The sequence below is a fragment of the Podarcis muralis genome, chromosome 9 (assembly GCF_964188315.1).
Source record: "Podarcis muralis chromosome 9, rPodMur119.hap1.1, whole genome shotgun sequence".
Lineage (NCBI taxonomy): Eukaryota > Metazoa > Chordata > Lepidosauria > Squamata > Lacertidae > Podarcis > Podarcis muralis.
In genome coordinates this window covers 35,956,998-35,982,888 of record NC_135663.1, presented here as the reverse complement: position 1 = coordinate 35,982,888, position 25,891 = coordinate 35,956,998, and the positions used below count along the sequence as shown (strand labels likewise).

Sequence of the window (25,891 nt, the reverse complement as noted above, 5' to 3'; positions counted from 1 at the left end):
CGCATGCACATTGAATTTTAATATGAACAACGAAACTTTGAACTGCTCACTTGTTCAGGGATCTTGATGCCAGAGCAAAGAGTGAAAGGTACCGTGCTTTGTTCCGGCTTCCGAAGGACGAAAAGTTAGATGGACATACCGATTGTACCCTCTGGACTCCATTTAACAAAATGCACATCTTGGGTCAGATGTTTGTGTCTACAAATTACATCTGTTTCACTAGCAAGGAAGAAAACCTGTGCAGCCTCATCATCCCTCTACGAGAGGTGGGTATCAAGTCTGGCCATTTTTATTATACCATGTAAGTCAAGTTCGGGGCGTGGGTGGCGCTGTGGGTTAAACCACAGAGCCTAGGACTTGCCGATCAGAAGGTCGGCGGTTCGAATCCCCGCAACGGGGTGAGCTCCCATTGCTCGGTCCTTGCTCCTGCCCACCTAGCAGTTCGAAAGCACGTCAAAGTGCAAGTACACAAATAGGTACCACTCCAGCAGGAAGGTAAACGGCGTTTCCGTGCGCTGCTCTGGTTCGCCAGAAGTGGCTTAGTCATGCTGGCCACATGACCCGGAAGCTGTACGCCAGCTCCCTCGGCCAATAAAGCGAGATGAGCGCCACAACCCCAGAGTCGGCCACGACTGGACCTAATGGTCAGGGGTCCCTTTACCTTACCTAAGTCAAGTTCACGGGCTCCTTAGCTTCCAGGGAGAATCTCAGCAATGAACTCCATTGCTTGCTTAGTATAATTTACAACAAACTGACACTGTCTCTGCATTAGGATCCCTCCATTTCTGGTTCTGTTAATATTATTATTAGTAGTAGTAGTAGTAGTAGTATAAGTCATACATAAAAAGGACCTGTTGGGAAGTTTGCTGGGAATTGCAAGTGGGGAGAGTGTTGTTGTGTTCAGGTCCTGTTTGTGAACTTCCCATAGACATCTGGCCGGCCACTGTGAGAACAGGATGCTGGACTAGATGGGTCATTGGCCTGATCAAGGGCTACTTTCATGTTCTTAGGAAGGACTATCAAAACACTTTCCCTTTTAATTGGAAATATGCATTGTTAATGTGGCTCTCTTGCATTATGAACAGATCTATAGCTTATATAAAGGAAGTAAGAACCTGGTTGGGAGAAGTATTAAGACAATATCATTTAAGTAACTGAGACATAGCTGCTGATATTTCAATACAATTTAATAGGATATGTTAAATGAAAGGGAGGATGGCAACAAATTACCCTTTCTGCTAATGAAACATTAAAACTCTGTAATAATGCTTGGCCATAGATCATTAAAATAAAAAACCCTGCAAACTGAAACTAAAGCCTCTGTACATTGAAACGCCTATTATCCTGAAGTGCCTAATGCAATTTTTATTGCTTCTGATAAGCTATCTGGAAGCAGTGGTTTAAAGCTTTTTAAAACTTTTCTTCATGGTCTTCAGAAGGGTCTCTGAGCATACTGTTTTCATTTCTAACTAATGCACTGTTCCTGAAATGAAAATCTCACAACTACAGAGAGAGAGAGAGAGAGAGAGAGAGAGAGAGAGAGAGAGAGAGAGAGAGAGTGTTACACAGTTAATTGTATATGAGCCAATGTTAAGACTTAGGAGCAGGACCATATCTCAGAAATAGAACCATATTTCACATACAGAAGGTCCTTGGTTCAGTCCCTCCAATCTCTAGTTAAAAGTGTTCAAGCAGCAGATGATAATGAGAGACCGTGTAGAATCATTGCCATTCAGGATAGGCAATATTGGTTTAGAGAGAGAAATTCTCTGACCTGGTATTAGGCAGTTTTCTATATTCCTGGCATTAGCACAGTTTGGGGCAAGAGACTGTCACTAAATGAGACAACCTGTCTCCATACTACTCTTAGATTTCTGCTACCACCTTGTACCTTGCTTTTGCTCTGGCCAGTTTTGTTCTGAAATGCAGATTTCCTAAATGTCTGAAACATCATCGAATTGCTAAATCGCAGTAGCGCTCTTTTCGAGGGATATTTACTCACTTCTTTGCTGAATAACAAAATGTTATAGCTCTCAGAGTTCCTGGAAGAAAATTGTACCTCTTCCCTTAAGCCCTCATCCTTAGGTGCCTCTGGTAGACCTGCTCAGACTGATAGATCTCATAGATTATTTAGTCTTATATCATAAGACTGTGATCCTTGTGCAGCTCCAGAAGTGTGCAGAAATGGATACATGGAAAGGCCATAAGATATTCAGCTTCACTGCTGTGAGGGTGCCTTAGAAAATGATTAGATAATCCAATTGTATTTAAGATTGTGCCATTGCCAGATGTTGTTGGAATATGACCAATTTGTATGTGTGTATTTTCTTTTGCCCTCCTCTCCCTTAGGTGACTATTGTAGAAAAGGCTGACAGCTCTAGTGTATTACCTAGCCCATTGTCTATTAGCACCAAAAATCGAATGACATTTCTCTTTGCCAATTTAAAAGACAGAGACTTTCTGGTTCAGAGAATTTCTGATTTTCTCCAGCAAACTACTTCCAAAATATACTCTGAAAAAGAGATTTCTGGCAGTTACAACAGCTCAGATGATGAGGTGAGTAGATGTCGTCAATGTCAGGAAGTATTCAGTTAATTTCAGATTAGTAAAATGATATAATTTCAAGTAGCTGCTCCCAAGTAATAAATTCTGTGTAAAGATTCCTTTTTGCAGAACTCCATTGACATTAGGTTGTTTTGATCTTTTTAAAAAATTGCTGAGCCAAACATTTAGGTAGGCATATGGTTAAACCCTTTCATGCCCATCTTTCATCTAAGAATGCACATCAACCATTGACTGTTTGGAAATGCTTTCATATCAGTCTTTTCCTGGACATGTAAAAATTGCACATTGGACAGAAGGCTGCTGCTGCATTCTGATAGTGTAGGGTGTAAAATTGTGTATCATGTACTTCCCTGAAAATCTTATGTTGGCTTTTAAGCACATGTATGATCAATGTTTTGTGGGAAAGAAAGCTGCTTGGACATAATAAATGCCCTCTGAAAGCATAATAGCACCTCTGATAGCTGCATCCACAAAGCAGTTATGGGGATATCTATGGAAATATATGCTAGTCCATATGTCTGCACAGAAAAACGTCTTTACACCATGTTATCTACTTGCCACACAGTTGCCCTGTGACTTGCATGTATCAGAGGTGCCCGTTCACTGCATCAAAAGCCTTTTCCATACCACAAAACTTTTAAATGAGTGGTGTCAGGGCTCCTAAAGTTATGCTTTGACTCAGAACCCCTGTTCCCTAATACAAGAGGGTTTGGAGACGAGCTGTGGCTACATTCAAGTAACGAAAAGAAGATCTTTGCCCATAATTAGAGGGCAAATGTGTTGTTTCACATTTTCTTGAAATCTGAAACAGATACCAGGATTGAGCTCAAATCAACCGGGGTTGAATATTTGTTTCTGCACTTCTCATGTAGTGCTGAAGGGCTATGTCAGCAATATGGGGACAGCCTGTTTCAGCATGTCTTAATATCTTTCCCCCCCCCTCAAAAAAAGAAGAAAAGACTGCTTAGCTGATCACATTGGCCCAATTTGGCCAAATCATGGAGCTTCAAGTTCATAGCAGTGGTGATGGGAGTGGTGGCACTATAGCTTACCTGGACAGGGCTGGGCGCAGGATGATGGCCTGCTCAAGTTTGTGCAGATGCAACAGTGCAACTAATTTAGCACTCCTGGTGCTGCATCTGAACAGCCCCAACCTTACCTAACCCTGCCAAGGTAAACTGTAGCAAGGCCAGTGTTGGGAGGGTGGCTCTATGGCTCTGCCTCACCATACTGACCATTAGTGCTTTGCATACTTTGGTTCCCTCAATCATAAGATTGCTTGGGTGTGTGGGAACCAAAAAACACACAGGCCAAATACTTGGATGCATAACTACTACCTGTGGTTTGGTGTTGCATCGTAAACCCCGTCTATGTGTATATTAGAATTAGACAAAGACACAGTCTGGCGCATGGAGACTGAGTAATCTCATCAGCAACTGTTAACTCTGCGTCCCAGAACCTTGGTTTCAGAAAAACCAAATATCCTCTATTAAAAGAGGTTATCTGCTTTTAAGGTTAAATGTTGGGAAGGGGAGAGGAAATATTTACCCATATTCAGAAGATATCCTCTTGTCTGGAAAGTTGCCTAATGCTGGTGTCAGCAAAATGCCAGCTATAGACTGCTGAATGTATGCCAACTTGGAAATGAAATACAAGGCAGTAAAAACCCAGCAGAAAGTAGCATGATGGAGTGCACATAAAATTGCAGTAATTAATTATAAAAGTAATTTGTTTATACTACAAATGGATTCTAATGAGCTTGGAGAAATGACCAAATGACCAAGACTGAAGATTTTAAGACATAGTGTCTAGCTTGTCAAATCATAAAATTATGGTCAGATTTTTTTTAAAAAAAAGTGGCAACAAGCCATTTAAAAGTTCACCTCTTTGAATCAGATGATTTAGTTAACTGTATTTGTCTTTTGACATGTGCTATTTTTGAGCATGACTGATTTAATAATGGCTGGAAGTATAAATACTTTCACAGTCTTGGAAAGGTCAGTAAGCAGTCAATGGTCCCTCAGTTCCTGCTTTCGGCGCAATATGGTCATGGGGCTTCTTTCAGCTGTGGGTCCAAACAACTTGTGATGCACTAAGCCAAGTTCCCAAAGGGGTAGCCATGTTAGGTTGTTGCAGCCAAAACAGCAGAATTTTGTGGTACCTTAAAGACTAACACATGTATCATGGTAAAGGCTTTTCCCACAAACTTTGGCAGGCAGGGAAAAGCAGCTAAGACAGTGATGATTTGTGTTAACGCTCAAGTGTATGCAAAATAATTACTTAGATATTCATGAAACACTGTTGATAACAGAAGCATCCTGGCATTGATAAATTAATTCAACACCTGTAGTGGGATTAGAACCTGTTATTTCAATTCAAGCCACAAGTGATAGATTGAACATCTTGAAAGTGCTAATTCAGCAGCTTTTACCCTACCCTGAAATTTCCCATTGAAGTTCCATTGTTTGGTTTATGCTAGCATAAATGAGCTAGTCTCTAAGATACCACAAGACGGTTTGTTGTTTTCCCCACATTAAACACAATCCTCCAGGCATGGATGGCAGTAGACTTCATGCACAGTAAGCTTTCATCTGGAACTAGGAAGTCAGAGGGGACACATAAGGGCATTGAAAAGCTAGAGGCTTCTCTGTCTCTTTAAACACTTTTTAAAAAAGTCATTAAAATCAATTTAACTTAAAACTGCAGTGTTGAAAAGCTGTTCACCATTCTTGCTTGGAGATCTTGTCTCGTTTCTGCTTCCCCTTTATTACCTCCCATACGAATCTGGTTGCAGTTTGGCTTCCATCTTTTATGTTATTAAGGTGATCACTTTCACACTGTCCACAATTGCTAGTAGCACAGAACCATGGTTTACCACTACCTGGATGAGACCCAGCATGCTCCCCTTCCAAGGGATCCTGGGTTATTAAGCTGGCCAATTAAACTAACCAGAGGTTTGTTGCCTTTGATTATTGTTTCATTTTTTAAAACCAGGGTCCCAGGTTCACTCAGACTCATTCTGGCTCATCCACATAGAACTAAACCACAGATTAGTGCAGCATATGAATACAGCTACTGTCCCAGAGACAGAATCTGACAGACACGCATGGCAGTGCATCCATTGAATTGCCAGACTGCTAACAGGAGGGTATGATTACAGGAGGGCCACAAGAGGCCCACTGCAATATTGCTTCCCCCAACAAGCTGAGCATCTCTGATAAGAGAGCTGTTGCACATTTAGTTTGCCCAGTGCTTTTACCAATTAAGTTTCTGGGAGCTGTTATTTATACAAAGCTCCTCTTTAATAATAATAAACCCCGAAGGTGCAAATGTCTTCTGGCAAATCGCTGCTCTGACTTTGTGGACCACGGTATCCTTCAGAACTAGCATAATTTTATTGCTCTTCTAAATCAGCTCTTAGATTGCTCCTAGGTACATATTTTTAATAACCTTGCCAGTGGAAGTTCATAAACGTATTATGTTGCTCATTGAAAACCTTCCATTTCCATTCAAATAATGTGATGCGGCCTTGGGGTGTGGGATACTATAGAAAACATTTTAAAAATATTTTATGGAAGGATTGAATGCTTTACTGGTTGGATGCATTTGTGCTCCTTGGAGCTTGTTTCTGTTGTCCGAATTTCAGTCCTGAAATCCACTGCAGTTCCTTTATGATTTTCACAGGAATCCAGCATTGCAAACAACCATGGTGCCGGCTTCTAATTGGAAGGGGTTCAGGCTTCTGACTCGAGTGCCGTGGGTGGGGGTGGGCCATGCCTTTGAGGCTTCATGGCAGAATGCATTTGGCCAAAGTGGATTGTCTGCTGCAGTGCTGCAGTCTGGCTGCCCTTTCCTTCCCCACCCTCCAATTACTTGTAGTTCCAATTACTTGAGCTCAGCACAAAGGCTGGCAGCGGAGAAGGGTAGGCAGTGTGACAGGAGAAGAGGCGCGGGCCAAACTGCTTCCTGACATGTAGCTATTTAAAAACTCAGAAAGCCCTTGTGTGCATCTGCAATTCGCAACTCGGTGGGTACCACTATCCTAGCACCGTGGAAACAAACTGATCCTTGCCCTTTTCCTTCCCGCACCTGAACAGTTCATAAAATTGTGGGGATTTCCCCCCTCCTCCATTCAGGTATATTCAAGGACAAGTAGCATTCTCTCCTCAAGCCCTCAAAGAAGCCTTAGTTCCGAAGCAGATGGAGAGCGGCAGTTCAACCTGAATGGCAACAGCATCCCAACTGTAACCCAGGCACTAATGACCATGTACCGGAGGCGTTCACCTGAAGAATTCAACCCTAAATTAGTAGGTCACGCCTTCTTCTTCTTCTTCTTTTTAACTCTCATTTGGATTACTGCATTAATTGTTGACAGATGTGAACTATACCTTCCTCATACCAGCAGTGGGTGGGAACAGATGCAGGAGTGGGCAGAGCCAGGTGACTCTTACCGTGGCACAGCAGGTTGCACTCCAGCCATGCCAAAGTGTCACAGGTTGCTACACACACCAGTCATCTTCCATCCAGGTAGGCGAAAGGCGTCATAGCAGCTCAAGGGCACATTGTACCCAGGCAAAAGCACTCATGTGGTGTTTGGGATGGAGTAGGGCCAAAAAGAGATGCCTAAAAGGCTGCATTTGGCCGCTGGGCCTGAGGTTCCTCTCCACTGACTTAGACCTATTAATTTTCCTTATGGATTTTGTTGTCAACAAGGTGGAGGGAGAGATTGATGTTGTCCAGGGGTGAGGAGCCTCAGGCCCAGAGACCAAATGTAGCCTTCCAGGCCTCTCGCTGGCCCTTGGATCTCTCCACAGGTTCCCCCCCACACACACACCGCAGCAATATTTTCCTTGAGTGTTTTTGCCTGGCTGAAATGTGTCCTTGAACTCTCATTATTCTCCATCCAGGAAAGCAAAAAGGGCTGAGAAATGGATGTGTGTTTGTGTAGGAAACTCGCCTACTACTGTACAAAGGTAATTTGCACTCCTTGCTCTACCCACTCTTGCCACTAGCCATGCCCGCCGTGGGTATGTAGCCCACAGAAGTTTTCCCAGAAGAGAATGTGGCTTTTGGGTGGAAAATGTTCCTTGCCTGCATGTCATTTTAGTTTATTTTGAAATCATCATGTCATAATAGTTAGTGCTTGTAGCATTTTTGCAAATACGTCTGTACATGGGGACGTACATAAATGCTTAGGAGGCGACATCAAGATGAGAAAATGTCATGTTAAAAATGAGTATACTGAGAAAGCTTTGCTGAAAGAGTAGTCTGAACACCACTCCTGATAATAAAATTAAGGATTAAATGACATTTTGGGGGGTGGCTTCTTCTTTTGCATTACAGGATTGTGTTACACAGTGTTTTTCGTTCTGTATATCGTACTCTCCATTATTTTTAAGGCAAAAGAATTTTTGAAAGAACAAGCTTGGAAGATTCATTTCGCAGAATATGGCCAAGGCATCTGTATGTATCGGACTGAGAAAACAAGAGACCTTGTGCTGAAAGGTATTCCGGAAAGCATGAGAGGGGAACTCTGGCTACTCCTGTCAGGTGGGTATCAGTAGATAACATTGTTTTATTAATGGTAAGTCAAAGGTTTCCCATATGATCTTTATCCTTCTGTGGAGTTCATTATGTCAGTGCCCTAGTGGACATGTTGGCTGCAGATAAATGGAGATTGACAATTGCAGTCCTAAGTGTGTTTACTTAGAAGAAAGTCTCTCTGTGGAATTTACTTGCTGGTAATTGTGTTTAGGATTGTGGCCTAAATTGGTGAGGTATATTTTACCAACCAGTGAAAACGAAGTAAGATATTTGGAAGTTCAACTTCTTGGTGGGAAAGCTGGCTTGCTGTTCACTGCAGGAAACTGTTTTCCTTTCGAGTCAATCAATAGTGTCTTCCTGGCAGCCCAAAATAATTTTGCTTCAGAAGAAGTGTACAGCAAAGCATATAAAAGGGCCCTTCACACTTCTCCTCTGTGATGTAGGCATAGGTGTCAAGTTCCACAAGGAATTTAGTTAACAGCAGGTAGGTGGACTAATTTGTACTTCATTAAATTGCTAGGGATTGACAGATACTTTTTTTAAATTAGAGAGAAATGAACTTACCAGTTAAATCTGTTCTCCTGGGTTGAGAAAAGGAGCAGTGAGAGCTTTGTCCATGCACCTGAACAGACACTTCCAATGGCCTACCTTTTTTGCTTTATATGCAGCACCAAGACAAAGAGAGATGGAACGATAGACTTCTCAGTTTGTGCAGCCAATCTGGGGTCACCTGAGGATGCCTTGCTGAAGTGCCCCCAAATCATGGAGCCAGCAGCGAGACTTATAACTCAAAGCAGGCTTTTTGTGGGCTTACATAATAGGCGTGAGAAACTATTAAGGGGATTGCAAATTTCTTATGACCTATTTATAAGCAGCTTACCACAGAACATAAAACTGCATTCTGCTATCTTATTTGAATGAACATTTCCCTCTCTCTCTCTCTCTCTCTCTCTCTCTCTCTCTCTCTCTCTGTGTGTGTGTGTGTGTGTGTGTGTATACACAGAAACACAAACACACTTGTTAGCTTGGCTGTATTTGGGGTTGTATACAGAATATCTTTGATTTCTCACAGTAGGCTTACCACTAAGACTGCAAAACTTTTCATAGAAGAGGAGGCAGGTGTGTTAACTCACTGTGGTAAACCAAAGGTCTATGACAGTTAACTTGAGCATGGGAGGTTTTGTAAGAATAGGACCTGATTATTGTACTCAGTGGCTGAAATCCAGAGAATCACTTCAGGCACATTTGAATGGTGAGAGAGGTTTTTTTTAATTATTATTTTAACGGCAAACCCTTATGCCATATCACAGACTTTGTGAAAACCTTCTTCGCTTCAAAAATGATTTGCCAATTTGCATTGCAGGTGGGGGGGGGCATGTCCTCCGTGGGCATGCACAACTCACTGTGCAGTTGTTTTGGATCCTGGCCTATATCTGTAACCTACTTTCTCTTTTGTCAATTTTGCTCTGTTGCATTTTTAGGAGCTATTAATGAAATGGCCACCCACGCTGGCTATTATGAAGACTTGGTGGAGAAGTCTATGGGGAAATACAATCTCGCCACAGAAGAGATTGAGAGGGATTTGCACCGCTCTCTCCCAGAGCATCCTGCATTCCAGAATGAGATGGGTATTGCTGCTCTGAGAAGAGTACTAACTGCTTATGCATTTAGAAATCCAAACATAGGATACTGCCAGGTAATTCAAACTCATTTCATTTTGAAGAACCCAAATTCCTTATCCCTCTATTTATTGTTGCACACAGAGGCCAAACCTTCCATGCACTTATGGTAAATTTTGATCTAGTAGAGTAGGTTGGAAATTTTAAATCTTCCTGGAATTTAACAAGTGGGACTTGCAGCAAAATGTTGCAATATATGATCCCTTATAACAGGAATTCTCCTTTTCAAGGTCCAGCCAAGCAGGGCATGCAACTCTTCTCTTCTCCTCCCACACTTGGTCTTTTCTGGTTTTCATTTCCAACTGACACTGCTGAATATACTCAGATAATCATTGGGCTTGTGTGCATCTGGATGTTTAAGATTTTTTGGGGTGGGGTAGAACTTCTGCAAACCTCAGGGATCCCTTTAGCATGCTGATACATCCATCTTGTGGCTACTACAGAACCACCAGCATCCACCACCTGGTTTGCCATTAAAGGGAGTGACTTTGGTTTAAAACTGGTGACTGGTTTAAAACTGCTATTATGTAGTAACACAGTAGACTACTTCTCCATTTTTAGTCACATACCTTGGACTTTGAAAAGCATGGCTTTTGCCTCTGCACATTTCCAAGGGAATGGGGAATGAGGGAGAAAGAGAGAGAGAGAGTGTCAGTGTGTGATAACTTGTTGACATTGGCCAGGCTGCATGGTTCAACATCTTCGAAAAATACTTTGTGGAATCACTTGCTACTTTCTGAAACTAGGCCCAAATTAGGGCTGTTGTTGATTGACTCTGTTATCTGGACCATTTAACATCTAGTATATGTACTTTTGAATGTATTTTTTTCTAGGCCATGAATATTGTTACATCGGTACTGCTTTTGTATGCAAAGGAAGAGGAAGCATTCTGGCTGCTTGTGGCTTTGTGTGAGCGCATGCTGCCAGATTACTACAACACGAGAGTTGTTGGTATGTCAAAGGAGACTTGTAAGAGCATAATCACTGGGAATTTCAGACCTAATTCTTAAACTTCCGGAAAGTGAGGTTTGGTCTACCAATGGGGGAAGGATACTTGAATTCATTGATGCTGAATGACATTTGAGTGGCTGGGCTTCTGCCTTGTGTTTTGGAGAACTGCCTTTTATAACTTGTTTCACATCATGTCCAAACATAGCCATTCCCTGTTTTGTTTCTAGTCTATAAAATATATTTTTGTTTTTAGTCTGCAAAAGTCAAAATCAATAAAGACCTTATGTTATTATGATGATCCAGTTAGAGCAATAGGACCCAGAGTAATGGATTTTGTAATGTTTTGTCAGTTGCATGAAGCAGATTCTTTTCAATACATAAACACAATAAGTAAATTAATGATGAAAGGATGATTCCTGAGTGGCAAGATATTGTAATGTAGTGTAAGCTAATTGCAAAATTATTGCACACTGCTTTTCTAGATAGGCTTAAATGCACGTTCTATGAATCAACATTTCATATATGTCAAATACTGATTATGTGTTGCAGGAGCTCTGGTGGATCAAGGTGTCTTTGAAGAGTTAGCTCGAGATTATGTTCCACAATTATATGACTGTATGCAGGACTTGGGGGTCATCTCCACTATATCCCTTTCCTGGTTCCTCACACTCTTCCTCAGTGTAATGCCCTTTGAAAGTGCCGTGGTTGTTGTGGACTGTTTCTTCTATGAAGGCATAAAGGTGATATTCCAGTTGGCACTGGCTGTGCTAGATGCAAATGTTGACAAGTTGCTGAATTGTAAAGATGACGGGGAAGCGATGACAGTGCTTGGAAGGTAAGTTTTCCCTTTGGGAATCTCATCTACTCCAACTCCCTGCAATGCAGGAATCTCAACATGCAGCGCCCCCCCCCCCAATCCAATTTTAAACCATACAGGACCCTGCTTAGCTTTTTGCAAATGTGCTAGCAGTTTTATTGTTAACTAGGATGGTTAAATATTTAAATATTTCCCCACAGCTTCTTCCCAGCACTGTAATTGTTATGCATTAAGTCTAGACTATTTCATTGTAATGTTGAATTTATAAGATACGTATTGAACTGTTTTTTTGCTTTGTTTGAATTTATAATGTCTTATAACAAACTTGCTTTTACGTATTCCAATTGTTATATATGTTGACAGTAAGGTGTTTGGCGTGAGCTACTTTCAGCACAGTTCCATGTGGAAAAGCAGCATATACATATAAACTAAGCTTAAAATATCTTGTAGTTGTGACCGTGGTACATAATGCTCTTGCAGCACACCACTCCCCCATTTAAATCAGTAACTTTGCATTGCCAAAAGGGCTTTCCATGTAATAAAGGGAAAGCATAGCCATTAAATGAATAACTTTGACTCATTGTGTTCTGTCTCCCTAATTAGCCACTCACTAGCACTGGAGCAGCTTTGCTCGAGTCTATTTCCCCCCACCCCGCCCCCCGTCTCTGCCACTATGATTTGATTTCATTAGAAAGAGCTGCCTTAGAGGAGCCACTAACATGATTCAGTGCCACGTAGTACTGACAGTGCTGAACTGGCAACAGCACCCAAAGCAAAGTCTTTCCCAGCTCTGTTACTAAGGGCTCATACTGAGAAATTACCCAGAACATGCAGAACATATGCATTTCAACTCAGTTATATGGCGCAGTCTCTTGGTACAGACTGAACAACAGTCCAAGCAAGCCCATAGAATTTACTAGCCTCAAAAGATTTTACTAGCCTGTTGGAATGGCAGCTGCATTTGCATGCTGGGTGTAGAAAATGGGACTTTCTTCCTCTAGCAACCCACTTGGTTTTCATGCTGGGTTGAGAGGAGGGATGTCGCACTCAGTCCATCCTCCACTAGCCCACAACATTCACTTTATGGCATTCCTGATAGCCTATGGCAAGCATAGGCAAACTTGGCACTCCAGATACTTTGGGACTACAATTCCCATCGTCCCTGACCACTGGTCCTGTTAGCTAGGGATCATGGGAGTTGTAGGCCAAAAAACATCTGGAGGGTCAAGGTTGAGGAAGCCTGGCCTATGGCTACTAGGCTGGTGCTTAAATTCAGGTCTGTCTTATTCAGAGTTTAGTCGCAGGTCATGCTGTTCTCTGGGGAGCGTTTTCTTCCACATGGTGTTCTGTGACTATCCAAAAGCCAGACATCCTACCACTTGACTTCCATCAACAAGCTCTGCCAACATTATTATTTTCGTTTAGCTAACTGGAAGGCAGCAGCTGAATAGCCTTAGCTGAGCCATTATCTCCCAGTCTCCATCACAAACACAAGGTTGTTTAGTAAATGTCTCCTTTACAGGGTTGATGCTATAATCTGCAATCATTTGGAGTTCATTCTGAGTTGTTTAGGAACATTGGAAGCTGCCTTTATTCCCTCAGACCATTGGTTCATGTAGCTCAGTATTGTCTACCCTGACTGGCAGTGGCTTTCGAGGGCTTCAGGCAGGGGGAATTTCCAGCCCTTACCTGGAGATGCCCATACTAAGCACTGTTACAAACCCGAACTTGGTGGGTGTGAGTGTTTTAAATAAATTTTGGGGGACAAATGGAATGTATGGTGCTTTTAAGCTTGGATTAATTTTACATGCAAAGACGTGCCTTACAGTGCTTCCATTTGATTCCTTTTCCCACCTGTAGGTATTTGGACAGCGTGACCAATAAGGACAGCACTCTGCCACCAATTCCTCACCTTCACTCACTGCTCAGTGACGATGTAGGGCCTTATCCTGAGGTGGATATCTTCAGGCTCATCAGAACTTCCTATGAGGTGATTTGACAAAAAAAATCAGTGATTAAATGTAAAAACGTGAGGAAACAAACACAAAAACAAGCAACATGTTAGGCTTCACACTGCTCTAACTCTAGGTTATGTTTGAGCATATTAAAAAGCTCAGTTCCCAATATTGACACTTCTCCCATCTCTCCATTTTGAGAACAGTCCTATTTATTCCTCCTCTTTGCTCCCTGTTCTTTAACCAGTTACAGATCTGACTGTCTAGGTTTACAGCAAAGCTGAGTGATAATTTTTCCCTTTAGAAATTTGGAAGCATACGGGCAGATTTGATTGAACAAATGAGATTCAAACAGAGATTGAAGGTGATCCAGACTCTAGAAGACACAACCAAACGCAATGTGGTAGGTTCTTGGAGTGCCATTTTAATCAATTGTCTCTTGAGTTTTGATTTCTAATGCCTTACATGCGCCTAAACTCTTTCTGCTTACACATTTTGAAAGGTACGGACCATAGTGACAGAAACCTCTTTTACAATAGATGAGCTGGAGGAACTCTATGCCCTTTTCAAGGTAAATTTGAAATAGCTGTCTAGTTCATTCATTGCTTAGTAGTATTATGTAGGTTGCCTGTGTACACTTCCATATATATTTTCTCACTGATTTCAGTGAAATTTCAGTTGATTGTCAAAACAGTTTGAAAAAGGAAAAAACTATAAGCTGTGTTTGAGTTCAACCCATAATGCAGAAGCAACTATTTCACTTCCACTTTGATGGTAAATATGTGGATGGAATATATTAATTAAAGTAAGTGTAGATTGGGAAATGAAACCAACCATATAATTGTCATGTAGATGCTCTTTCACATTGGTAATCACGAGTAATTGTTCTTGTGGTTGTTGTTTTAAAAATCCAGTAACTTTTTGCAAAAACACCATTGCAGTATATATTGAAAAAGGAACTCAGTAGCAACACAGAGAGCTCAGATCCATGACACTAACTTTGGAGAGGCAACTCTCCTTTAGTTGCTGTTGCTGCCCATCTGGCTGGGTTTCCTCAGCCACTCTGGGCAGCTCCCAACAGAATACTAAAAACACGATAAAAGATCAAACATTAAAAACTTCCCTAAACAGGGTTGCTTTCAGATGTCTTCTGAATGTCAGATAGTTGGTTATCTCTTTGACATCTGATGTGAGGGCGTTCCACAGGGTGGGTGCCACTACCGAGAAGGCCCTCTGCCTGGTTCCCTGTAACTTCACTTCTCGCAGTGAGGGAACTGCCAGAAGGCCCTTGGAGCTGGACCTCAGTGTCCAGGCTGAATGAAGTGGGGTGGAGATGCTCCTGCAGGTATACTGGGCCGAGGCCGTTTATGTCAATTACTAGAGCAAGGTCCCTATAGCCATGGTATAATGGAAGCTGAGGTGTATATCAGTACATATGGCCAAATCTGGACTTCACTCCAATGGGCAGGAGCACCATCTGTGTGGAGTTCAACTTGAGGGACAGCCCCACTAGCAGAGGGTGGAAGAAACTGACTGAAACCCTCAACATCACCTCCCATACAGTTATTGAGGGTTGGGGATCCTCTGGAACTGTGTTAGAACTGTGTGGCACTCCTTCTGTCGCAACCATGTTACTAGTGGGATCCCTGCACTTGATCAAAAGCCTTCCATGAATGGAAGGAGCCTTTCTGTCTGCAGAAGGCAAAGTCTGGATAGCATCCTTTTCTGCTTGCACAGGTTAATAAATATTCAGTTCCAGACAAGAAAAGCAGGTTATACAGTCATACCTCGGGTTACAGACGCTTCAGGTGCGCATTTTCAGGTTGCGCACCGTGCTGAACCCGGAAGTACCAGAACGGGTTACTTCCAGGTTTCGGCGCGTGCGCAGAAACACTAAATCACGACCCGCGTATTCGCAGATGCGGCGCTGAGGGTTGCGAATGCTGCGGGTTGCGAACGTGCCTCCCACACGGATCACGTCCACAACCCAAGCGTTCACTGTAAATGTAATGAAATTAGTTGATCAATAAAACGCTTTTGCATAGATGCAAGCTTCTTTTCCATGGTTGACAGTCGTGTCCCTGATCGTTACTCACATGTGTGGAGAGGGGGTGTATAACCAGTGTTTCCATAGCACCTGTGAACTTTTCATAATAGAAAAAATTCTGTGACTACAAAATGTAGATGGTGTAATCTTATTTAGGTTCTGTGTTACGGTTGTGCTTTATGGAGAATAGGTCATCCTGGTACATAGGTGCCAACTCCTAGGAGCTGAGATTCCTCCAGCCACCCCAGTAAAATATTTGAGGGGGCCATTCCTCCCCCTCCCAGTTGATGGGCATTGCCATTCAAATCGTGTGCCATGTCATGTGATTGATTATGCAGGGTGGGGCTTACCTGGGTCCCCTCCCAATATTTTACTCAAGTTGGCACCTCTGTCCTGGTATAGCAGTAATAGTCCTGTAATGTTAACCACTCTGTGTGCCAACTCTAGGTCAGGTGGAATTTGTCAACAATTGCATTTGTTCAAAAGTAGCGTAAATCATGATGGCAGATGCTGCTGCCAGAAGAGATGTGAATATTGTCCTAATAATGGCAATGTCGTGTGCCTTGCTTTTCTTCAGGCAGAGCATCTCACTAGCTGCTACTGGGGAGGCACCAGCAATGCCACGGACCGCCATGACCCAAGCTTGCCTTATTTAGAACAGTACCGCATTGACTTTGAGCAATTCAAGGGCATGTTTGCTCTCCTCTTTCCTTGGGCCTGTGGTACTCACTCTGATGTTCTGGCGGCACGCTTGTTCAGATTGTTGGATGAAAACGGAGATTCCTTAATCAACTTTCGGGAATTTGTCTCTGGACTAAGTAAGAAGAATGCATGTATTTAACTGCTTTAGTAAACCTGAGGCCTGTCTCTCCCAGTTGCATTAACTGTGAAATCATTGGCTTGGTATGCAGCCTTATGTGAGATAATTGCATTTTAAAAGGCTATATACACATGTGCTCTCATAACCTGGATATGTTTATATCATTGGCAGTCATTTTAAAGCAATAGGTTAATAGGAGCAATTACTATTCTCTCCCCCCCCCCAAAAAAAACCCCATTCCATTATACACAATGAGATTCAATTCTCAATCTCACTATACAAGTTGTACAAGTGACAATAAAGTATTTCAATTTCAATTTTAATATATATTTTTGAATGTAATAGAAGGGAAATATCAGAGCTTATACCTGTTAACCTGCAGTTTTTATTTGGATTTGGATGCTGCCATTAAAAAAAATAGATATATATTTATTGTGTAGTAATTACATAATAAGCCATTATCTAAACACATTGGAACACTTGAAGTGTGTAAAGAATTTGTCATCCCAAAAGACAAGCAACATCTGAATTGCGCTCAGCACATTAATGCCTCAATATCTTGTGGTTAAGAATTTAAAAGAGGTACATTGTGTGCCAGTAAAGTTTGCTCATGGCATGTTGTCTTTTCTAACAAAAGTGCAGTTTATCTGATGCATGTGAAATTCTCATATAGTCAAAGTTTTCCCCAGCATGTACTCTGCTGTGAGATAATATGGCAAAAAAAAATTTCAGATTAAGGCAATGGTGGTGGGTGGATTCAAACAAACTAAACTGCAATTATGCAAATATATTCCTAAGCAATTGAGATGCATATTGGATGTGCACACAGTTTACAATCCCCAACATAAAGCTAAAGTCCAGTATTTAACTGTTTGATCCCTCTTCAGTAGTTAATTTGGAATACATGAGTTTATTTTTTCAGACATAGAGTCTAAATTGTATCTATGTGGCCACATTAGATGGATTACTACATTATTGTTTTCTCTATATATACCATCTAAAGAAGCAGGTAAATCCTTCCCTTCCCCCCACTGCACTTGCTATGTATGTTTGTAGAGGTTACATATGAATAAGGTATAATTCCTTGTTTAAGATAGATAACTAATTTCTAAATGTCTGGGAGAGTGTGTGTGCCACATTAAAATATAATTAGTAATTCTGATACAGCAAATGTGATGACTTCTAGGTGCAGCATGCCATGGAGATCTTACAGAGAAGCTGAAGCTACTGTATAAAATGCATGTTTTGCCTGGTAAGTAAGCAGAGGGCCATTCCAGATACCTAAAGATTCCGCTAACGGTGCCATTCTTGGCCTCCTTAACATGAGCGTAAGACCCACTGAACTCGGTGGGCCTTACTTCTGAGTAGACATGCATAGGATTGCATCTGTTGATGGGACATTTGCTGTAACTCATCCACCAACAAGTATTGAGATTTCTATTTGCGCATACTAAATGGGGAGGAGTATATGAGAGGGGTATATAGGGGCATAGCCATAACTCTGTTTGTCATCAAAAAGATATGCACGGCAGTGCTAAATGGAATAAACATATAGACCAAAAATAAATACATAGCATCTAGTTACTATAAATAACAGGTGGAGACTGTGCGGCCATCTAGATCTTTTTTGGACTCCCCAGTCCCATCAGCCTCAGCCAGCATGGCCAGTGGTTAGGGATTATGGGAGTTGTAATCCAGCAGGATCTGGAAGCTACAGGTATGCAATAGTTTGTTGTTTCCATTATTATTAAAACATGTGCCATTAATGTCTAGGGCCCATCCACAAATTGCCCTGACATTCATGTGTTTGCCTTGTGATGCCCAGCACTGTGCTTCCGAGAACCTGCAGGTTTCTACAAAGACCATAATTAAGCCTTTGTTCATCTAAATTGGCACATATAAGGACACCTGTGCCCAAGACTTTTATATCAGACATTTAAGACGCATTTCTATATAGGAAATGCTGTTTCATAAACCTATCCATTAGTACAGTGGTGCCTCGCAAGACGAAATTAATTCGTTACGCAAGTCTCTTCGTCTTGCGAGTTTTTCGTCTTGCGATGCACGGTTTCCCATAGGAATGCATTGAAAATCAATTAATGCGTTCCTAGGGAAACCGACTTCAGACCAGGTCCGGGGACAGTCTGTCCCCCGACCTCTTCTGAAGGCTGGGGGGGGGGGGGGACAAGGGCTTTTCTTCCCACCCCCAGCATTTTAAAAAACCCTGGGACAGCGGAGGACGTCTCCGCTGTCCAGGGCGATCTTAAAATGCTGACGGGCGGCATTTTAAAATCACCCGGGACAGCGGAGGACTTCTCCGCTGTCCGGGGCGATTTAAAAGCCCCTGGGAAGGCAGGCAGGGGGGACAAAGACTTTCGCCCCCGCCAGCCTTCAGAAGAGGTCCTGGACCTCTTCTGAAGGCTGGCGTGGGGCGAAAGTCTTTGCTCCCCCCGCCTGCCTTCAAAAGCTGTCCGGCCCAGGCTTCGCGGACCTCTCCGCAAGCAGCGGCAGCGCTGCCGCTGCTTGCGGACAGGTGCCAGCATGCCGAAGCCTGCGCGCGCTGAGATCAGCGCGCCCAGGCTTCCCGCCCCGCCTCCCGGCATCGGGGCATCGTCCCGATGCCGGGCGGAGGCGTTCCCCCCCCCCCGCCGCCCGGGATCGGGGCATCGTCCCGATGGCGCGCGGCGGCGGAAGCGTTCCCCACCCCCGCCGCCCGGGATCGGGGCATCGTCCCGATGGCGGGCGGCGGGGGGAGGCGTTCCCGCCCCGCCGCCCGGGATCGGGGCATCGTCCCGATGGCGCGCGGCAGCGGAGGCGTTTCCCCCCCCCCCGCCGCCCGGGATCGGGGCATCGTCCCGATGGCGCGCGGCGGCGTTTCCCCCCCCCCCCCCGCCGCCCGGGATCGGGGCATCGTCCCGATGGCGGGCGGCGGGGGGAGGCGTTCCCGCCCCGCCGCCTGGCATCGGGGCATCGTCCCGATGGCGCGCGGAGGCGTTCCCCCCCCCCCCCGCCCGGCATCGGGGCATCGTTCCGAAGCCCGGCGGCGGCGGGAGGAGGTGTCCCCGCCCCGCTACCAGGCTTCGGAGGAGGTCCAAGGACAGCGGGGAAGACGCGCTGCGCTTCCCCGCTGTCCCAGAGATTTCCCTATGGGCTGTCGTCTTGCGAAGCAAGCCCATAGGGAAATTCGTTTTGCGAAGCGCCTCCAAAACGGAAAACCCTTTCGTCTAGCGGGTTTTCCGTCTTGCGAGGCGTTTGTCTTGCGAGGTACCACTGTAATTTATTATTGCCCTGAAATAGATCGCTTTAAAAAAAACCTGTAATATATATTGGTAGTGGGAGGGGGTTTGGCATTTTTGATATGTACAAGTGGGTTGGTTGATCTGTCCAAGTATGATGATGCTTGATGCTTCTATGCGCAGACCCATCCTCTGATCAAGAAGAGCCGGATTCTGCTTTTGAAGCAACACAGTACTTCTTTGAAGACATCACACCAGAGTGTACACATGGTACAGGACTTTACCTCAGATCTCTCCTCTTTCATGACCGCATCAATTTCCCAATTTCCCCTTCAAATATAAACTCAAAGGTTCTTGCACCCAAAATAAAACAGAAGCCAGCTGCAGTTTTCTCTCTGAATATCAGGACTGTGGATTTAATAAATCACCCTCTTCCCTTTGGCCTTCTGGAAGGGAAAAAAACCACATCAGCTTCATGGTTGGAGTAGTTTAAGTTTCTGGGGTAGAGGGGAGTTTCAGGAGACCAGAAAGGTGTTGGATCCTTTTGGTGTACCCCCTCTGTGAACAAAGGTCACAGAAATTTACTTGATGTGGAGAGGGAAGGGCATATCCGATCACCTTCTCTGAGGTTGTGGCTCAGGCTAGGTTCCCAGTTGAGGATGAGTAGGCACAGAATGGTGTATAGTGGCAGCAGAAATTAGCTTGCTTTTTTTAATATGAGACGCTTTTTAAAAAAGGTGGTACTCAGATGAATTGTGCCATCGTCTATGGTATGTCATGCCTTCTTGTGTGGAGAGATTGCAGCAGGATGCCCACATACCAAAAGTGTGATACTCATCAGCTGTCTAGGAAAAAAAGGGAGCGATGAATTGCTACATGTCTGGAAACACCCTGAGAAGGCCTGGCTGATACCAGCTTTCCTGGTCTTGTGCTTAACTAATGTAACCAAATGTGTAAATACAGAGGTGTCTCAAAGTGCATTAATTTTGTTCTTTCTGTGCATTAGTTGTTGGCGTAGATGGCAGGAACAAACATGGAGCAGATGAGGGTTTCGTTAATGTGAGTGTGAAAACTGAAAAAGGTATGAAGTTAAATTGGAGGGGATGGGGAAATAATTTTTTGTTATCCAACTTGTTCCCAAAAAAATAATCTTACTTTTTGGCAAAACATTTGTATTAGGTAAGAAGAACTCTCAAGATAATAGAAACTACCTTAGAATGTGGAGCCAAGAGAATAAAGCCAAAGCAAAGAGTGCAAAGGACTTGCCCAAACTCAATCAGGTAAGCTTTTGTTAACACACAAAAAGGTGTGTAAGGTCTCAGTCCCTGTATCCAGCAACTAAGCACAGGGTAGGTTGTTGAGTCTGCAAGTAGTGCATTCTGTAACATAGGTGGTATGTTAGTCCCTAACACTTCTAAATGCAAATAAAGGAGCCCCTTTATTCCCACTTCCCCCCAGCTGGCAATCAGTGATAAAGCTGGCAGCATAAGCCATTTTTTCAACAGGTGAATGCATGCAGCAACCCATACAAAGATCTGTGGATCAAATCCTTTAGTCATTTTTGAACAAAAATGTAAGACTTTTAAGTGAATCACCCTTATTTTTTTAGCTTTGAAGAGGGATGTTGATAGAATATTGTTGGTGCATTTGAAGTTCATTCACCGAGAAGAGAAAAATGCACAATTTGTTTGCATGATAATGCTTTGGAAAAAGTTGTTTAAATTTCAGGTGCATAATGAAATGAAGATTGGCAGAGGTTTGTGTGAGAGGGAGAGATAAGAGGGAAGGGAAAGAATATGAAGTCAAGACACCACCAAATCTAAAGCCTTGCTTGTGTTGAGGGTGTTTCTCTAGGTTTCTTCTTTTTTGACCAGTGGTTTTCTTTCTTTTAGAGTTTCATCTCCCATTAGTCCCAGTAGCTTTCAAAATCAATAACTCCATCTCCAGGGCTGGTGCACTTTCTAATCTGTTCTGGGGACATGTCAGGGAATAGGAGAGTTGTTTAGATCTAGCACAGGCTTCCTCAACCTTGACCCTCCAGATGTTTTTGGCCTACAACTCCCATGATCCCTAGCTAGCAGGACCAGTGGTCAGGGATGATGGGAATTGTAGTCCCAAAACATCTGGAGGGCCGAGATTGAGGAAGCCTGATCTAGCAGATCCAAAGACGCCTGTGATCTCACTGACACCCCCTTTTCTTTTTCTTTTTCTTTTGCTGTTGCTGCTATCAGAGATGGCATGGTGGTGGTGGTTTATGTGCTCACAACAGGGAAGTTTGCAAGGTTGGATCTCCTCCTCATAGATTGTTTAATTAGTCATCCAGAGTTGTCCTACACAGTAGGGTGACCCCTCTGGGTCCTGCACTTTCAGGGGTTCCACACCTTTATGTGGAGGCAGCCTCATTTGGGAACAGGCCCCAAATGCTAAGTAACACTGGCCAGTGATTGGGCAGGACCCCTGGTTCACCTGGATCCCCTTTTACAGCCCCCAGAAAAGCAGGCATGGGAAGAGGGGTGTGCCTGCATTCAAAAGTCAGCTGGTGGCATAGCTTATTTCCCCCCCTCCCCTATTTCAAAAAGCAAAGTCCCTCCCTCTGAAAAAGGCACATGTATGAGAGAGAGATTGGTAGTTTTGTTTTCTCAACACATTCACATTCAACTGCAGGAATGTGGGGCAAATCCTGAAGTCCGTTAGTTCACTTAATGCTTAGTTGCTTAAAGCCAAAGAATGTTGTAAGTAACCCTAAAGAAAAAGCCTGCACTCTGAATTTAGTTAACAATTAAAGTACTTTCTAGAGCGTACTCCGCTCTTTTCTGTTTTTTAGCAGGATGGGAATCCTAAGTAAAAGGTGCATGTCCTTGAAACAACTGGTATAATTGAATCCCAAACGTCTTAAAGTTTTTTGCTGGCATAGGCAAGTTCAAGAGGCACTTGCAGGGAGTTAGAAGCATGTTTTGTTCGTATATAGTTTCAGAGTCAATCCCTGTCACCTGTTAAAAGCATTCAGAGTTCTTCTAATCTAGACATTTTCTTCAAAGACATGGGAGTCTAGGCTCTCTGCCTTTTGGTTCAAATTTCAGAGGCAGATTTTCCCTGTGTAATACAGTGCACCCAAAGAACATGATTTGCCTCATGATTTGCACGCCCCTAGGGATGGCTCTGTTGTCACCTATAGTTACACAGCTTCCCCTCGTATACACATACTTTTTCGAGATTAAGCCCTGTGACTTAATAAATGCCTAACTTTTAATCTTTTTCTACATAGCTTAAGGAGAGCAGCTTAGGCTGGCGCATGCATTCTTTTGGGTAAGAATATGCAGGAATCTCTGTTGCCATAATCTGCCTCAGAAAAGTTTGCTTGATTGGCATAAGCACTAGATGCTAGTAACACTTATATGAATTTTTTTAAATGAACTGATTTTGTCAAGTTTAAATATATGTTGGTAATTGTTAATTTGGTATTACATGTCCAGGAATATACAGAGTACAATTGTGCCTTTCTCCTTTTCCTTTTCCCATTAATTCCCCTGCATCTCAGTCGATTAACTGGGAGCACCTAATACATGTTACTGCTGAAGCTAAGCAAATGTGGACATGGTCACGATCTAGAATGGGAGACAACTTGGAGCCCCATACAAAAGTATAATAGATATTTAAGAAACAAAACCTTGTTCCTCTCTCTTGCATCTAGGGGCAGTTTATTGAATTGTGCAAGACAATGTATAACATGTTTAGTGAAGACCCCAATGAGCAGGATCTTTACCACGCTACTGCAGCTGTGACAAGTTTGCTTTTGGAGATTGGGGAAGTTGGTAAGTTATTTAGTGTGCAGCCTCTTAAGGAGGCAGAGAGTAGCAGCAAAGCCATTCAGAACGCACTGCTTCAGAAGAAGGGAAGCCAGCAGTATCACCTTGGACAACGTGACCCTTTTCAAGATGGCTTCCTTGCAGATGAGGAAGAGAATATTTGTGGTGATGGCACACAGATGGAGGACATCAAGCTGGAAGATTCTTCTCCTAGAGACAATGGAGCTGGTTCTTCCATGCTTATTTCAGATGACGATACTAAAGACGACAGCTCCATGTCTTCCTATTCCGTCCTAAGTGCAGGCTCTCATGAGGAAGACAAGTTGCATTGTGAAGACATCGGGGAGGACACTGTTTTAGTGCGAAGCAGCAACCCTTCTCTACCTAGAAGCATGAGCATCGACAGAGACTGGGCTATCACCTTTGAGCAGTTTCTGGCTTCCCTCTTGACTGAACCTGCCCTGGTGCGGTATTTCGACAAGCCAGTCTGTATGATGGCAAGGATTACAAATGCCAAGAATGTGCGGATGATGGGCAAACCCATAATATCTGCGAGTGACTACGAAATCTCTGCTATGTCAGGCTAAGTGGGCCCAGGTAGGGAGGGTTTTTAAAAAACTATTTTTTGGTTTTTATTACATATTTATTACTGCCTGGCACAGGTCCTGGTGTTTTCAAAAGGTGGTAGTTCTTGCTTATGTGAACATGTTATATTGAACTTTCTCTCTCTGTGGGAAACATTATCAGAATGCTTGTCTTATCGTCAATATATAGGGGGGGAGGGGATCATTGTCAGTGGTGGGTATGTTATTAGTATTGCTATCCATGGATAAATGGTGACAATTAGTACAATTTTAAGTCTAGAAATGAACAAAGTTTGTGTATGTTTTAAAAACAGGCCTGAAATCCTGGTAAGGAAGAAACTGGAAGAACTTAAAAGTGGCAGAAGCATTGTGTGCTGCAGCGTGCACATGGAGTTCCTTTGTCTTTGCCATTCCCCTTGAGGGAGGTAGCACAATGTTCACATGCCTTTGGCTCACGCAGAGCTGCTTCCCTCACTTGCCGTGAATCGGGAAGCAGAAGCTGCTGCAGGCAAGGAGCACCATGTGTGCACTGGAACCCGATGCCTGTTACGAGATTAGTAGGCTGCGCTAAAAATAGAAAGGGATGCTGTCAACTTGTTTAGGACTCGAAAGTAAGTTCTGTGCAGCATCCCTGGTGGATGTCTCTTGATATAATTTTTTTTTTTTTTTTAAAGAGAGGCCAGTGATTCCTAATACTTTTTAAAATACATTCTTCAGGGATACCGCCATGGACTTGCCTTGACACATGCCAACATCCTGACCTAAACAATTCATAGTACCCCTTTTAAAAATGAGAGGGTTTTTAATAAAATTCTGTAGATAATTGTATGTTGTTGAACATTTTAAACCTAGTGTATGGTAGATTAAGAATTCATAGCTTAAGTCTTCATTTTAAAACAGTTATTAGCAGGAATGTAACGGGGGGGGGATTTGCAAGGAAATGTAACTGAATGTTTGAAAGTCTTAATGAAAACACTGTCACTTTATTATAGATGAATAATGTATAATGTAATTTACTGAATGATACGTTGAATGACAAATGGAGCACCTGCACTTTGAATCTTTGCTTCTTTTTCCAAAACATTAAATGGCGGCACAACTCACTTCCATGGTGCACATATTTCCTTTGCTCAGAGGGTTCCAAGAGGCTCAAAGAGACCCATCTCCCCCCCCCCCCCCGGCCAACCTCAAACACACTATCTGTACGCATGCCCGTGTCCAGGGGTGGGGCAAAGCTCTGTTGATACTATGGGAATCCTCTGAATGTGCCTGTGATAGGACTGGATTGTGCCTAATATTTTTTAAATTTCTTAGGTGATTAGGTCCAAATCATTCTTACATGCCTGAACTATATTTGCTGCCTTCAAAAAATCTTTCCACCTCCTTTTTGTTTTTTTATATATTGTATATTATGATCATGTAACTTTTCCAGGTGTATTTTTTTTTTAGCCAAAGCCATTGCTTTAATTCTTATTTAAGATACTGAACTGTCTGACGTGGTTTTAGCCACAGTAGGTAAATGTAATCAAGGCTCTTTTTTGTTTTTTGAAAAAGATATTAAACTATTATCAGATGGAAAATTGCAACGGTCTTTCATGGTGTAACTCTTTTGACTTCTACTGAGTTAAGTAGCAGAGAAATCAGAATTATTGCAGGGGAGTAAGACTTTATCTAGAACAGGGGTAGCCAACATGCAGTCCCTCTACATCCAGGTGATGCAGTCCCAGGTCCCATCATATAGATCAGGCCTGGGGAACTTGTGGCCCTTGCAATTGTTGCTGAACTCAAAACTCCTCTCATCCTTGTGTTCCACAGACAGACTTAGCAAGTAGTACTCCTGTAACACAAGTACTCTTGTAGTAAGTACTCTTGTAGCAACATTGGAAC

The 25,891-nt window shown here is 43.0% G+C and overlaps 1 protein-coding gene across 2 annotated transcripts in view; it reads left to right on the top strand.

The window, feature by feature from the left end:
• The window catches only part of TBC1D9 (TBC1 domain family member 9), a 53,628-nt gene extending 28,521 nt beyond the window's left edge, over nt 1-25,107 (top strand). The window contains exons 6-21 of one of the 2 annotated variants that reach the window (XM_077934052.1): nt 59-266; nt 2,350-2,556; nt 6,663-6,872; nt 7,965-8,115; nt 9,591-9,805; nt 10,622-10,739; nt 11,289-11,574; nt 13,417-13,546; nt 13,816-13,914; nt 14,014-14,082; nt 16,136-16,376; nt 17,565-17,630; nt 19,798-19,884; nt 20,621-20,695; nt 20,794-20,894; nt 23,306-25,107. In XM_077934052.1, coding sequence (XP_077790178.1) covers nt 59-266; nt 2,350-2,556; nt 6,663-6,872; nt 7,965-8,115; nt 9,591-9,805; nt 10,622-10,739; nt 11,289-11,574; nt 13,417-13,546; nt 13,816-13,914; nt 14,014-14,082; nt 16,136-16,376; nt 17,565-17,630; nt 19,798-19,884; nt 20,621-20,695; nt 20,794-20,894; nt 23,306-24,007 — 2,965 coding nt within the window. In that variant the 3' untranslated portion in view covers nt 24,008-25,107. The remainder of the gene's footprint in view (nt 1-58; nt 267-2,349; nt 2,557-6,662; nt 6,873-7,964; nt 8,116-9,590; nt 9,806-10,621; nt 10,740-11,288; nt 11,575-13,416; nt 13,547-13,815; nt 13,915-14,013; nt 14,083-16,135; nt 16,377-17,564; nt 17,631-19,797; nt 19,885-20,620; nt 20,696-20,793; nt 20,895-23,305) is intronic. The other variant, XM_028745061.2, reaches the window with a different exon arrangement.
• The last annotated feature ends 784 nt before the right edge of the window (nt 25,108-25,891 follow it).